Source organism: Haemaphysalis longicornis, unplaced genomic scaffold, assembly GCF_048455015.1.
Source record: "Haemaphysalis longicornis isolate Haplotype H1 unplaced genomic scaffold, Haemaphysalis longicornis Haplotype H1 scaffold_8, whole genome shotgun sequence".
Taxonomy (NCBI): Eukaryota; Metazoa; Arthropoda; class Arachnida; order Ixodida; family Ixodidae; genus Haemaphysalis; species Haemaphysalis longicornis.
Genome location: NW_027526445.1, coordinates 100,571,324 through 100,587,052, shown reverse-complemented (window position 1 = coordinate 100,587,052; position 15,729 = coordinate 100,571,324). Strand labels below are relative to the sequence as shown.

At 48.6% G+C, this 15,729-nt stretch overlaps 1 protein-coding gene across 1 annotated transcript; it reads right to left on the bottom strand.

Annotated features, from left to right (window-relative positions):
• Window positions 1-11,018: 11,018 nt before the first annotated feature.
• LOC144148408 (uncharacterized) lies at window positions 11,019-15,314 on the bottom strand. Its single transcript, XM_077679944.1, has 2 exons — window positions 14,824-15,314; window positions 11,019-11,122 (listed from the first exon to the last, which is right to left on the bottom strand). The coding sequence occupies exons 1-2, from the start codon at window positions 15,086-15,088 to the stop codon at window positions 11,019-11,021; spliced, it is 369 nt and encodes a 122-aa protein (XP_077536070.1). The 5' UTR covers window positions 15,089-15,314.
• Between the last annotated feature and the right edge of the window lie 415 nt (window positions 15,315-15,729).

The following is a 15,729-nucleotide window of genomic DNA, read 5'->3' as shown; positions in this document are numbered from 1 at the left end:
ACAACGTCTTCGTGTACGCGGGACGTGGTTGAATTGAGGCACCCTCTCCACCTACCCCTTTCGGTTTCGGGTTCGGTTAGGTTTCGTTCGCACGGGACTGTAGTTTCAGTCGGTGTATGTATCCCAATGTTCTGGCCCGTGCAATGGGGCGTCTAACGGTGACATAACGACGTAATATAAAAAGCGATGTGCAAGTTCATGTGGATGCACAATAAACATTTAAATGGTACTGTGAAGGCACATTGCACTTCCCTTTTATCGATTCGTATGAAACAGGTATCAACCACCTTTTTTAAAAGTCCTGTCGTAGCGTTGATTTCGAGTATTTCCAGTGTTTCTTAGCGGTGAATTTGGTTGTAGGCCGCATTCACACAAACAAGACGCTATGCCGCCATATACTTAATGACAAAGAATCTGGAGAGGCGCGCCAGCTTTGTCTATATGACTTAACTCCGCACTTCGAAGTTTGCGATAAATGTGTTTTCATTGGTTTTGGCATGAGCCCTTTTTTTTAATAAACAAAATATTATTTCCTTTGTACCTAGGATGATCAGACAACCCGCTTATACCAGGTCAGTCCGGTTTTTGGGCTCCGGATTGGCCGTCCATCTTTTTGTACCAATAAACAAGCCTGTCCCCTTCTCGCAGGACACGGCAGTTTCACAATTAATGGCACGCAAGTCGACGAAATCAAAAGTGAGCCAGCTCTCTACAAATAAATGTAACAAACATGACCTCAAGCAGTTTTAAACCATTAACAGGCAAAATGAAAATTAGATCTATTCTTACCGGAGAAATCAATGAAGTGTTTTCCCAACGACTAATTTAAAGTTGCATTATTTCTACAGTGGACCATTATTAACAAAACATTTAAAAGCGACTAGAAAATTGGAAATATTCTGGTATCTGTACAGCTATTTCAGTCTCCTAGAGTAAAGAAAGGTAAACGGGGATTTGCACGCTGCCCTTAAATTTTTTGCGTAATTTTTTGCACCTCGAAACTGAGCCTGTATTTTTCTGAAAACATGGCTGGGAAGCATATTCCCAATTTTGAACACGACACGGAACTCAAATCGCTGCCAACATTGCATGGAATGTTGCTTGTGCGGCGTGCCTTCCTTACAAGTGCGAAAAACTGTTCAACCGGGTCTTGCGCTATAGCGTTCTGCCTTAAAAAGTTCAACGTCTTAGAAGAATTGAGTCATCGGACAAGTACACCAACAAAGGACCCGTAACGAGATGATTGAAATGAATCAATGTAATGGAACTGTGCGTGCACTTGTTCCCCCGGCCTGAGGAAGGGCTTAGTGCAAAAGGTACAAAGGTCGGCGTACTCACTCAAGAGTACACTCATTTGTACTCATTTATACTCAAACTCACGAGTAAGTATGATCATGAGTGAGAACACACCAATATTAAAAGTGAGTACGATGACGAGTGAGTACAGGGGTAAGTCCGCTACTCGTGAGTACAGTACTCATGAGTACACTACTCATTCGGATCAGTACTCATGAGTACAATATTCATGATTATGAGTACTCCCGATTTTGAATACTCATGGGTATGAGTACCCATGAGTACATTACTCATGAGTACTACTTAATACTTATGAGTACTACTTGGGAATATACAGTACTCATGAGTACCTAGTCCTCATGAGTACAATACTCATGAATAAGGCATTTTCGAGTGATTGCACTTGTGAGTACATGCACTCGTGAGTACAGCAGTGCAAAGAAGTTCTATCACGAACTCGTGTCTGGGCGCTTGTGTACGATTCCCAAATATTTAGCGGTGCCGCTGTGCAGCTTAACTCTCAAGGACAGTAAAAATCTCATCCCTCCTATAAATGTGCCTGTTTGGCGCTGTTAGCGTTTTTCGGCAGTCGCTCGTTGAGGGGTCGCGGTGAAAAACAAAAAATGAGGGGGTGAGTTCCCGGCGGGAAGTGCAGCCGCTGTGACTTTGTTTCTATGGCACGTGTGGATTGGCGCAGTTATTTTTGTTTACAAATACGCGGCCTTGGAATGCGTAGCTGCTTCGTTCCGCTTGCTCCCTTCAAGTTGCTTTAGTGGAGGCGGTGAGGGCTGCTAACAATGCATGAACTACGCGCACGGAAGTCGCTCTTTTCCGGTCTTCGCAGTTTCTGCAGACGCATGTCACCCTGTGCAGTCGTTTCGTGAGTCGAACCGCTCATTTCAACAGTCGGAGTTAATTCACGTGATTCGCGTCAAATCGCCTGCATGGTCTGTTTGATCGAAATTGCCCGCACCATGCCGCTGTGCACATTCAAGCGATAATTTCGCTGATGTACGTGCGCCCATATGACTTCATTAGGCTTCCGTTTTGAAACTTTTTGCTCAGGTACGATAGGACTATGGTCTGGAGCAGTCCATTTACAAGTGAGCATATAGCCTGCAGGTAATTCTGCCTGTCAAGGGGGTTCAGGTAACAGTCTGGTCAAAACATAACGACACAGAACATTGAGAAGAACAAGGGGCTTTACTGAAGCAGTGAACACGAAATATAAAGGGCACAGAAAATACAATCATCAAAGCACATCACCAAAACACTTCAATGTCCGGAGGCTTACGGCACGACGGGACGGACGGCGACCGCTTGCTGCCGTGCGGGCTCCTTGAAGGTGGCTGGTGGTGGCTTGTCTCTTCTGTTTGGCGGCAATCCCGGCTGACAACTACACCCGCTAAGAAGCACCGCTGCGCTTATCTAGCGTGCACGAAAACGTGCCAAGCACCCTCCGCCCCCCCCCCCCCCCACATCGCACAGTCTTTCTGCCGTGCGTTCAATGATGGCAGGAGAGGTGGCGCGCGGTAGTTCGAATTCAGCACCACGACCGCTCAGAGGGGAGAATCCCTACAAGCGCCACCGTGGAGGCACGGCGGTGTAATTTGCCCCTGCATTGGAAATAAAATATCCGAGTACACCGAAGAAGCTTGTGGGTAGTTAATCGGATATCATAATGCCTAGTTGAACCGGTGCGACGCCTTGTTTCGCCTCGCATATTCTCTCGAGGAGCTCTGTAATCTTGCCGCTGGAGGAGTGTTCTGCTTTCCAATGGCAACCCGATGTGCCGCTTCTGGTTTATGCCACCATGTAATGAGGACGCTGACGACCACGGTAAATTTCTGTGGTTGTTCTTCCCCTACCTTAATCTGCTAGTTACTGGCGGGGCGACCACTCCTCGCAAACAACTACTGCCCAGGTTAAGCTCGCGCTGTGGACCGCCGCGTGAAGGGGCTGTTTTTAATGATGAACGCCTACGCCAGACGTTGAGTTTTTAGCTTAAGTTTGCGTCTTGCAACGTCTCGTAACCATGTTGCTTGCCCATAAGGACCCCTCCGCACTTTTTGATCGATAGCTGTCAGCTTCGTCAGCGCTGCTCGAGACAAGAGCTGCAGATTTCCACTGTGCAACCAACGCACCAATAAAGCAACGTACGTGCAAGCTATCACGCCTCCGAAAAACGCGTCTGTAAACTTAGTTTTCGAGTTCACAACGCACGGGAGAGCAGTTGGACAGTGCTGTAATGGCTGCGAAGCACCTGCAACCACTGGGTGGACTGCCCTCGATGGCGATCGGTACCCGCTCCACGCCCCCACCCACCCACGCACGCACGCACACACGCACGCCCGCACACACACACACACACACACACACACACACACACACACACACACACACACACACACACACACACACACACACACACACACACAAGCACGCACGCGCACGCACGCACGCACGCACACACACGCGGACATACACACGCGGACACTCACAGAGGGAGTAGAATAGTGTGTCCAGCGCGCCGCTTGAGGGGAGTGATAGGAGGCGAATTGATGTGGGTGGGTGTGGACAAGTAGAGTGCGGTGAGGGGAAGTGTGGGTCTGTAAGAGCCGCCATATGTGCGCTGCCGGCGGAGTAAGTGAAGGGTGCGGGGGAGGTAGGTTCCTGCGGAGGAGGCGGTATTGTTGATTTATGTCCCTCTACGTATGTAGATATGCGTGGGACATTTATGGGATACCGGGTGTAGGCGTAAAAGAAACGGGATCCCGGGATATCAAAGCTCGGGCGTGTTGATGTGCTGTCTCATTACAACCTACGCCGGTGTGGCCGGAGTCCACAGCAGCATCACGAGGTGGGAAGGGGAATTCTTAAGAAGAATTTTAAGGGCAGCTGCGGAAATGACGCCCTTTGTGTAATTTCGTATGGCAGTTTGAGAGTCAGATAAAATAATCTGGGGGGTAGGTGATTGAGTAAGGGCAACGGCAATGGCCGCCTCTTGCGCGTGCGTAAGGCGTAAAAGAAACGGGAGCACGGGATATCAAAGCTCGGGCGTGTTGGTGTGCCGTCTCATTACAACCTACGCCGGTGTGGCCGGAGTCCACAGCAGCATCACGAGGTGGGCAGGGGGATTCTTAAGAAGAATTTAGCTGCCCTTAAAATTCTTCTTAAGAATCCCCCTGCCCACCTCGTGATGCTGCTGTGGACTCCGGCCACACCGGCGTAGGTTGTAATGAGACGGCACACCAACACGCCCGAGCTTGCTGTGCGTACGGTAGGTGATATCAAAAACGGCTCACCAGGAAGCACAGCACAAGTCGCAGCCGTTCTAATTCCGTTAGTCCATGTCTCCTAGATGCGATACGTTTAATGAGATCAATAGTTTGGATGGTGTGAGTGCGCAAGAGATTTATAGTGGCTGTGGCGCTCCTGTTGGCTTCGAGGTGCATGCCGAGAAGGCGAAGCCTGGAGACCCGGGGGATTGGTTGTCCGTCCAGCATTACCTCAATGGAGGTCGAGGGAGTGGGTGTAATCCTAGGTGGAGGAAGGAGCAGGAGTGCTGATTTAGTAGCCGAGCAAGTCAAGGCGGCTTGCGCAGCAAGACGGGAGACTGCGGCAGCCCCGGCTGAGACTGTGGCCTCTATGTATTCAGCATGGTATGGCCGATGGCATGGCCCCTATGTGGGCGTCGCTACTCCCGCTATCGAAACGGCGCAGAGCAGAGCGACGAAGTAATCGAGCCGACAGTGATTTGAAGCTGTATTTATATACAATATATACAAAGGTTGCAAGAGCGTTAAATGGCTCGGACAAAGGTGGTAGTAGGAAGCCTACATGCCACCGCTCCCTAGGCGATAGCACTTCTCAACTCAGTGCCTCCCATGAGATGCACAGCCCCACCACTGCTTTCGGCTGGTGTTATACCCCCAGGGTTACATTGCAGTCCCGTGCAGTTCGAATTCTTCCAATCGGTACTATCACTGGCCGCGCTTTGAATCCGGTGAATGGAGGCGAAGATATTGCGTCAGCCGAGTCACCACGACCGGGAAAGGGAAGGCTACTCAGCGGCGCCATCTCCAGGCGCTACTAGCTGCGTGTCTGCCGCAGGTCGTTTTTCCCAGGCACGACTTGGTCCAGACGTCGCGATGGGAAAGGGAGAGCCGACTCGGGAGCGCCTTTCCCGCCAAGTTGCGGCACGTCTGCCGCGGGCGGTTTGACCTATGCGGGAATCAACTCCGCTGTCGGCACGTCGCGGGTGCAGAGAATTTGTGTCGGGCGAGCTGGAACAACACACACACGCATACAAAAATGAGTGGTTAAAGTCAGACCGGTGTGGGTTTTCTCAGGGCTCTTAACGGAAATAAACATAACGACGCGTAGCCCCCCTGCGCTGTCCCTTTCTCGCTGCGTGACCTCCCTCTTTGGCTTGTCGCGCGCCAGTTGGTTTTTGTTTTTGTGTTTATCTTTTATGTTGCTTGCTGGCGGTGGCGGCGCGAGGTACGGCTCCGCAATGTTCGCAGCGTGCGGAACAGTGCCGGCAGCGTCTCTGTAGCTAATTTTAAAGGAGATAGTCTTTCTTTGGCTACTCGAACGCGACAATGTTGGCCTGTCTGTCTGTCTGTCTCTCTGTGTCTATCATAAAGATAATGTATTATTGCAACTTATATCACGCCCCGCTGTATACATGGCAGCTTCCTTCCCCGTACGTTTTTCTTGCAGTACCTGCAGCTATAGGTCACATGGCAAAAATCCTTGCTGGTGCCGATGTAATCATAGTGTTCCTTCAAACTCTCTGGCAGACTAAAACCTTGCGCTATCACTACGTCGTCCGCTGACTGCGTGTTGCAGGCAGCCATAGCTGGGCTTACAAACAATCGTCAGAGCAGCAACTTTTCACTGACCTCCACGGTCTGTATCCGCATACTGCGCATATCTCGAATTTTGGGCCTTTTATATAAAGCGTGGTGAGCGGTCTTTCCTTGTTTTTGTTACAACTCCTCCTTTGGAATGTTGTTCCGTATCCTCCTCCCACGCAAAAGAAAACACCAATTAGAACACAAGACCACGTTAATCCCACAATGATCACTTTGCGATTTTCGGCTTCAATATCGCCATGGAATGGCAGTGTTCATGCTCTACAGGGTGTCAGAAGAGTTATTTTGAAGTCGCAAAAAGAGTGCTCACCAATCAGTCACTCCGAAGGACTACTTGCCTAGCAGGTGCTGCGAAGAGCTTCCGAGGATGACGCAACATTGCATCATTCAACATTCCTTCAGCTGTACCACTTCGCATGATGCAACGCTGCGTTAACCGTAACTGAGGTGGTTGGATGTAGCCGATACTGCTCGACGGAACATCGGGTCCTGCTATATTTATTCCCTACAGCGTGCATCCAGGCTTGGTTTGACCTCGCAAGACCGATGAAAACTTATTCTCACTAAGAAAGAAATTTTCTACGCGATATTGAAATCAAATGCAAACAATGACAATCGCGGAAAGAAACACATGCTGACGAGAGTTGAGTGACACGATGGGCTCGAGAGCGCTAAAATATTTGGCAACTTTGGTTCCCTGTTTAAGGCTATCCTTGTCTCACTGTTGGAGTTTATTTGCGCTGCACGAAACGGTAACGATGATATTTGTAACAATGATATTTAGGCAATGAAACAATGATATCTGTGTAACGATGATATTTACCTCCTTGTATAATTGAGCAAATTAGTAGAAACATTGTTGAATACCATCAAATGTTACAGCAGATTACGTACAACGAAATATCGGTGAGTACAGATTGAGCAGAAGTGAGCACTGTGAGTAATCTCAGATGACTCGCAGAATTTCAGCACACCGAGAAACGAAAACTGACAAGAAAAGCCGCCGCCAGAAGACACAGAGAAAACCGCAATTTACGGCCACGTAAGCGCCGAGAATCGCGGATTCCCACGACAGCACGACGCGCCCCCGACTCCGGTGCTTTATTTTTGAGAACACGAGTAGACGCCAGACGCAACGCTGTGTTACGTTCTGTTTCGCTTTCTCCAGTCTGCGCGCATTCGCGTAGTGCGTCGCCCTACGACAGTGCACAGTGTAAGACGTTTTCTTCCTGCGCTCCCTTGTCCTGATGTATATGTAACCTCAATATTTCTAATTAGTTAAACATTTAAAAATTCTGTTTAGCCTTTCACTCGAGCCACGACCTAGCAAACATAGTGCAGTCTACATGATCAGGATTTGAGGCCACGGGAGGACGAACGGATGAACAGACCAAAGAAGTTTACGAATTGCACTACGACTACAAGAGTGTGACACGCAGACGTGGTGCACCGACGGACCCTACGTCAACGGTGGTCGGCCCACTGCTGACTTCAACGCAATGCTACGTCGTATGTTCAACGAAGAAACAGCAGTTAGTCAGCGCAATACGATTACGAGGGCTCCATTGCTCTGGCCGTAAGGACGGCATCGTCTCACATCCTGTGGTGGACAACATGCAACGTAGCCAGCTCTCCAAACGAACGAGTGTGCCAACGACACTTCTGGCTGGTTACGACGACAAACGGCAGAGGAACATATAAGCGGCGCTGTTTGTGAGGAAGGTGCTGCGTGAAGAACGAGAAAGTTTCCTGACAAAACTGGCGAGAGTTAGCCACAATTTTGCCACAGTGCCTGAACCGCACAAATCCGGACACATTCAGCATGCACGACGGCACGCACACGAACGAGATGACGCATGCAAAACTGTGATTGCCTGCTCACCAGACCTCTCCCAGGTAATCGCTACGATTACAAAAACAAAAGCGCTCAGTGCATTTCTGGCGTGATCACGAACACACGCTGCTCTGACACTGGGCCAATCGACGAGCTACATTGCCCGCGCGCAGGTTATTCCAGCAACGAGCAACGAGGCGCGCCAACGAGCTAGAAAGCACCACGTGCTTGGCACCCTGCTCTTCTGGTCCACACGCACACGAACGAAACGCTGAGAGCGCGAAACGCAACGGGGCCAGTACGCACATTTTTTTCCAACGTGCTGTCCCACCCCCGGTCCGCGCAACCAACGACATCACATCCGGATAAGTGGATAGGCCATGACGAGCGAGACGCACGGCGCACGGAAGGCAGCATACGTGGCGAATGACCGCACGCCAATGTTACGGGAGTTTCCAAGAAAAAAAACAAGACTCAGCGCACGAAACGCACCAGAAGTGACGAACGACATCCAACTAGGATCGATGGAGCTGACCACGGCGAACGAAATGCAAAGCGCACGGAACGCGACCAAGCCAGCACATACGCAATAAACCCATATTTGTGACATCCTCCGCTTCCGGTGCTGCTATCCGGACTTGGTCAGCGGATGTCACAGCCGCAGAAATCAACCTTGCCACAAGCAACAAATAACCCTGCGCACGCGGTTCAACCGTACCATAACGTATGACTCTCCGGCACCCGCTGCTGCAACCCGAGTCCAGCGAACGAACGACTTTACACTCGTGCAGGTAGGTCCATCAACAAGCAACGACACGACCAGCTCTTGCGGCACGTCCGAGCCGGAACGTACAAGATCACCGGTGCCCGCTACTCCGATCGAGACGACAAACCCCATTTCGTACAAGTACAAGTGGACGCCACCGCGAGCAAGCGGACTCGGGGCGAACGGAATGCTTTCGAGCCTGCTTGTACGAGAGAGATAGAGATTTTAGCATTCTCGAAACAACGGGCAAAAGAGGAGAGCTTGAGCGACGACACGGACATGGCAAGAAAGCCAACGAATGAGCCCGATCCAGACGACGGCATCGAACACCCTAGCGATGAAGTGACGGCTTATGACGCCAAGGAATGTGGGCCGAAGGGACCAGCCGAACGACGCCTGCTTCCTCACCACAACGGTTTCACTTCCGAACCAGCCAATTCGAAAGGGAGCATGGAGCCGCAATGATTTTGACCGATCCGCCACGCCACCCCACGACAACACCACGCCAGCGCACGCTAAACGAAAAGCCAACCGGCTCCCATACCATAGGCAACGCACACCTCAGTCGAAGCAACGGCCTCAACGCGCCGAACTATGCTATCCCTGCACACCGCATCTCGCCAGCGGACAAAATGGCCGTATACACTCCCACATCCATCAGTAAGGGGACAGTGATCTGTATACGAACGGAATCCAATCTACGCGGACGTCTAATTGTGCCTGGGGGAATTGAGTAGTGAGTTGAGTATTCGTGAGTAGTACAAATTGAGTACTCATGAATACAAAATGAGTACTGATGAATACAGACTGAGTACTTATGATTACAGGTTGAGTACTCATGAGTACATATTGAGTACGAATACTCGTGAGGACAAATAAGTTGGAGTACAAGTGAGTACGATTTCAAATGAGTACGTGATTATTGAGTATGTGTGGGTTTGAGAACAGACGAGCTTTTTTGTCTGAGTTTTATTGAGTACAGCGTCAATGAAAAAAATTGTGATTGAGTTTGAGGCAGTTCTTTCTGTTTTGACGACCTATGAAAATGTAACGTTTTAAACATTAGCAGGTCTAGCATTAAAATGTTTTTCCCAATCTCAAGCTCTTGTCATTTGTACCCCTCCACTCCCCGATTTGGTGTGGCTCGTTTTCTACGTCCAGGTGAATGGTCACCCTTTTTATGCCACCATCAAAAAGACACACTGCGTGCAACATAATTGCTGGAACAAAACATCATAAAATTCAAACGCCATTTGTATAACGCAGATAGGGGTTAAAACGCCAAGCTTTATTATCTGTGATTCACATTGAGAAGTGCCAAAGCAATAATGAATGTAGTGGAGTGATTGTTGATTAGTACTTAATTGCTAGTTTGAATGCAGAGACAGAGTCCACATGCACGCCTGATCTTTCACCGTGTGTTTCACTTGCAGTCGCCCCTTGACGATTGCTGTGATGCACAAAATGGCGCTTGCCCGTAGTGCATATGCGCATTTCCATCTACAATAAAACTAAGCTATAACTACCGCGCTATAACGAACTACCCTTACAAAAAATCCTATGAGATTTTGTAGACTTTACGAAAAATTTTTTTGACGAACTTTTGAGGTGTTTCAACAAGTATTTGGCCAAGGCGTTTCTGTAGAGAGTTTGACGAGTGAATTTCTGTAGAATTTATGATGTATTCCTGTGGAACTTTGTCTACTTTTTGTATACAGATTTTGTAGACTTTGTCAAGAATTTCTTGACGAACTCTTGAGGTGTTTCAACAAGTATTTGGCCATGGAGTCTCTGTAGAGAGGTTGACGAGTGAATTTCTGTACAATGTATGATGTATTTTTACAGTGTTTTTAAGTGGATTTGTATGTACTTTTTGATGCACTTCTATGGTTTTCGTGACGACACCTTATGTGCTTCATGACGTATTCTTATGGAGATTAATTCTGCGTACTTCCTGGCGCGTTTCTGTCACTTTTGCAATGCATTTCTGTGAACTACGTGCACATATTCGGTTTTCATTCAAAATGGATACTTAATTACACATCATTGTACATTTTTCTGTAAGTGTTATTAGGAAAAATAGGTATATGTTTGGCAGTGTCGCATGGTGTCACCACAGCAATAGTCATAGGTAAATTTAGTCAGACAGCGACAGCCAGCTGAAAGGCCTGCCAGTCAAAGCTGCTGAAATATAAGCAGCCACAAAACTCAGTGACTGATGACAGATTTATTTTTTAGGATACTACGTGCTAGGCTGCACAGGCGCTTTGATATCCCTCGACACAAGGGATGACAGCGTGGCCTTGATCACTTGTAGCGCCACGCCGAACTTGGCACACGTGTAAGCTGGGAAGGAAAGAGAAAGCAAACTTGCATCAGGATACAACACATCCAATGTAATATATTTTTTTCAAATAAGCTACTCCAATTCTAAATTTAAAGTCATGATGAGTTCCAGGAAATCAAGACAAGAGGTTGGGGATATCAATTAATGCAGCAGTGGTAAGGACAGCGATCAGCACCACTGTGCTGTTTACAAATCAGTCGTGGTAAACAAGGCAAGAGGTGAGAGCATCTATCAAACTGTGCCGCGACTCCGCACAGTGCACATACAACTGCGCTGCTTGGCACTCTGTAAACTGAAAACATCTCACAGTGCTCGTCAGTCACGCTACATGTGCTTGGAATCTTGATGAAACATGTGCCTCCCATAACCGACCAGAGTCTAGCGCGTCCTTGACATGTCCCAAACCCTGCAGACAACAGTGGTCACAACACAATGGCGATGCTACCACCAACCTTGAGGTTGAAGTTATATGAGGATGCACACGGTAACGCAGTCCGATTTTTTTCTTGTTCTCCATTTTAGACGGAGCAACAGAAAGAGCGACTTGCAACATTCACATTTGTGATTTTTCTCTCTTAGTCTTCAGGCAGATGTAGCATCCAAACAATCAAATCAGCAGGCTGTGCCGATTTTTTATGTATCCTTACAAACCTGCATGTATGATGTGTTTACTCACTTCTTCGCTAAAAAAAGCATTTATTAGAAGATCGAGTGCCACTATCACAGAATATAAAGTTAGTAATGCTCATGTAACAACTATGTTCCTGAACATATCTAAATATGTTCAGCAAATCACAGCGAGGAATTAAACACGAAGAATTAACCTCAGCACAGCACAGCAAGGAATTAACCACGAAGCAGAGTATGACTAAATGCTATGCTTCGCCTCTTTTCGCTCTTGTCCCTTAAATGAGTACTTGCACGAAATTTAAAAGCTGAGATGACTATGTAACAGGCTTCCTTTGTAACTGGAGATATCTCCCAGCAAGTTTCAACAGTAACCGTCCAATGCAGCATACTTTGAATCAATTTTCCTTCTTGTGTGCACATGAAAGGTCAGAACCAAAAGCCTTTCGCAAATGGCATCAGCATGATGCCACCTGCTTCTTGCCCCAAACTGCTGGCGTGAGGGCTACGGTGAAATGGCGAACGCGCTGGCTGCCGTTGGCACGCGCTGTGCCGCCTTGTGTATCACATCACGGTTGTGGGAGTGACGTCATGCTGCCCAGCGCACAGAGATAGTGCACACCACGGCCAGTCCGGGAGCGCGCGCCCACCCCGGCAGTGGTGTGACAAGGACGGTAATGGCACGAGTGCCATTCTGTCATCGCGGCCACCTCGGTGTTCGTATTTTCGAAACTAAAGCTGACATGAGTAAACGAGGCCCCTCCGGCCTAGCAGGGATTGAGGCGGCCCACGCCGCAGCCCGCGCACTTCCCTCGCCTAGCCTCGACCAAATAACACCTCCACTCCCCGACCCAGCAGCCCTGACACCTCTCGACCCCACGTACAACTCCATCCTCTCCCACCACACTAACTCCTGACGACGATACCCGCACCCCCCCTTCCCTCACCGCCCCACAGGCCTACATCCTCCGCTGACTACAGACCGAAACCTACTTTAACAACATCATTCTATCCCACATTTCACCTTCTCTCTTTCCACTTGACTGCCCACATTCTCACATTCCTTTTAACACCTACCGCCTCGTCTTCCCCTGCCCCCAACACCCACATCCCCACCCCTCCCCTTCTTCCCCTGAGTAGTGGGAGTCTGAGCTGACAAGCTCCGCACCGGAGCACCAGGTCACCCTGGTGCGGTGCGCACTGGAGGCAGCCTGGACAAGAGGCCTCCTGGACTTAGGAGGCTAACCACACCCTTATATTCCTTCCCTTTGGCTCATTAAACGTTTTGCCGCCACCACCACCACCACATGCTGCTATCGAATTCGATACTGTGTCGTTCTATGATTAGTGGGCTAGCTACAGTAAAAAAAAAAAAACACGAAAATTCTGTGTCAGTACTCCTTAAAGAGGAGACAAATATGCAAATACTGAACACGTTATGCATGCTTTCACAGTTAGTCTGTAAGCTATAAACCACTAATAATTGCTCACGAAGTCTAAAGGCTGCATGCAACACAACCTTAAGATATTTTCTTTTGAGTTTGCATTCCCTATAGCATGGAGGAAAGAATACTCTAGAGACGCCCCTAGCATCCCACTGCATTGCAAAAAGTGTGGAGGAAGTGACGTCAGTTTTCTTGAGCCCATAGACAATGTTAATGTTGCTTACTTGTTTGCAACTGCGGTGGCCAAACCTGGGCGAATAGAACGGACAAATTTTTAAGGCGCTTGGTTTGTGGCTGCCTCGCTACGCTTGCAAACCAGCGCAGTCGCTACGACAAACGTTTTTAGATTAGGCCAGTTTGAAAACTTTGCTGTAGGAGGCGGCCTTAACTCGTACCCCGGCCGCAGCGGCACTTACGTCGCGTCAAGATCGGCGGAGCGAGCAGCTGCCGCCGCCGGCGACCTGCCGGGAAAATCCTCTTCGCTCAGTGTTGGCGAGAGCCACAGTTCGTTCTTTGCTCACTTTGTGTTTCTTCGTTGTGAAGTGAAGTGAAACTTATCGCTGCTGAGACGTAGCGCGCAAAGACCGCAGTGCTGTATGACCCCAAACAATGCTCCCGTCGTATGCGTTCGCCATCCCGTGAGCCTGTTGCTATGACGACGACAAACGCTACTTTACCAGGCTGAAGAGCTGAAAAGTCGTCCTATCTCAAAAACGAAGGCCGTTGTTCGATTGAAACTTTGGGTGAGGGTTAGAATGGGCAAAATTGAAGGCGAAATCAACAGCTTAGAACATGACATCGCACCGAGGAATTAGTGACGAAGCTGTTTTTGCTTCGAAGGGGGAGGGCAGGGCGACACCATGTTAATCAAATCAAACCGGAGACAGCAAAGGATGATGGGATAGAGTGCTGGGCTCGGTGGGCTCAAGTCATGGCAGGACTCGGCTTCACAAATGTCCCGTCAGGGCCTCTCCAAACGTTTTCTTTCCTCCATGCCCTATAGGGACCGGACAGCTGGACGGGTGGCGCCACCACTCTGCTCTCTCCTCGTTAGTGGAATGAGCCAGAGCATTGGACTACGCAGCCTTGCATTGCTTATGCCGTGTTTTTGCTTCAGTGATTTGAGTGTTTAGCGGGTGTGGTGAGAGGATATGTGCAGTGAAAGGAAATCTACAGAGATGTGTTGGGTTCTTTGATGCAGTAACGGCTACGTAAACTTGTTGGACGCTTTGAAGGTTGCGCATGGGCTACATCGCCACATTGCTGTGGCCTGCTGATAATGCAGTTTAAAATGCTGCTTTGCAGTGGTGCCCCCCCAAAGCTCTAATGCAAGCAGAATAACACCAAAACATTCCTTCACTGCAACATGGAAATTGTGTAACCGCAAAAAATCGCTGTGAAGACCCGTAACTTCAGCGAATACCCTGCGATGCAACAGCGAGGACAGCAGATAAGTGGGTGAAATCATAGTTAGATATTATTCACAAGGCTTGAAAGGAGACAATGGCACACAATTTGTAGGAAAAGACTATCCGATTTTCATAGAGATAAGTGAAAATACGACGATTGCATTCACTGTGTGGACTGCACCAACATGACTGCAAAATGAAATTTTCAAGACTGCTTACAGATCACAGCATTCAGACGCACAGGGTCAAGACCCTCCTTCTTTTCCGTGCCCTTGTTGGCGTTGCTCACTTTCCCGGAGAGGGACTTGCCCTGCAGCTCCTCGACCGAAAAGATAGACCGGAGGAGGTGGCGGGCATACTTTGTTGGCTGCCCCTTGCAATAAGTCTCAAGGCGCTCCAGGAGCACTGCCTCCACAGTCACGCCTCCACCAATGTCCACCTGCGTATTAAAGCGTAAAAAGAAGGAAACTTCAGATGCCAGCATTTAAACATGTCTGCAAAGAACGTAGAACTGAAACTATCACAAAGTAATTTTTTCTCATATTAATCCCTCCAGCAAACATTAAAGCTGAACACACAGCAATGATATAGTAAAAACAAAGCAAATTAAATGACGATGAAACTTTTTTTAAGCTCCGAAGTTCTTTATCATCACGGAAAATACAAGAGTAAAGCCCGCCAACACCCCATTCGACATTTGGAACAAAAGATACCCCTTTTGAACGTGAAAGCGCTAAATCACTGTTTCAAATATGCACAGAGTGAGGATGAGAAAAAAAGTGGTATAAAAAAACTCTGCCGCGCATCCGCTCGCGTCGCTGCAAATGTCGTGGAAAGACGACAGTCTTGTGGCACCCTGCAACGTAACTGCCTTTCCTGCCTTACCCGCCAACTGCTCAGGTAGACGAGCATTACCTAAGGATACTAGAGGATGTCTACAATGGGTCCTCAGGTACCGTAGTCCTTAAGGAGAGCAGTAAAATACCTACAAGGAGACGCAATCTCTCCAATGTTATTCACAACATGTTCACAAGAGGTATTCAAAACATTGTATTCGGAACAGGTGGGCATAAGGGTGAATGAAGAAAACCTCAGTAACCTTAGATTTGCTGACAGTGTTGCCTT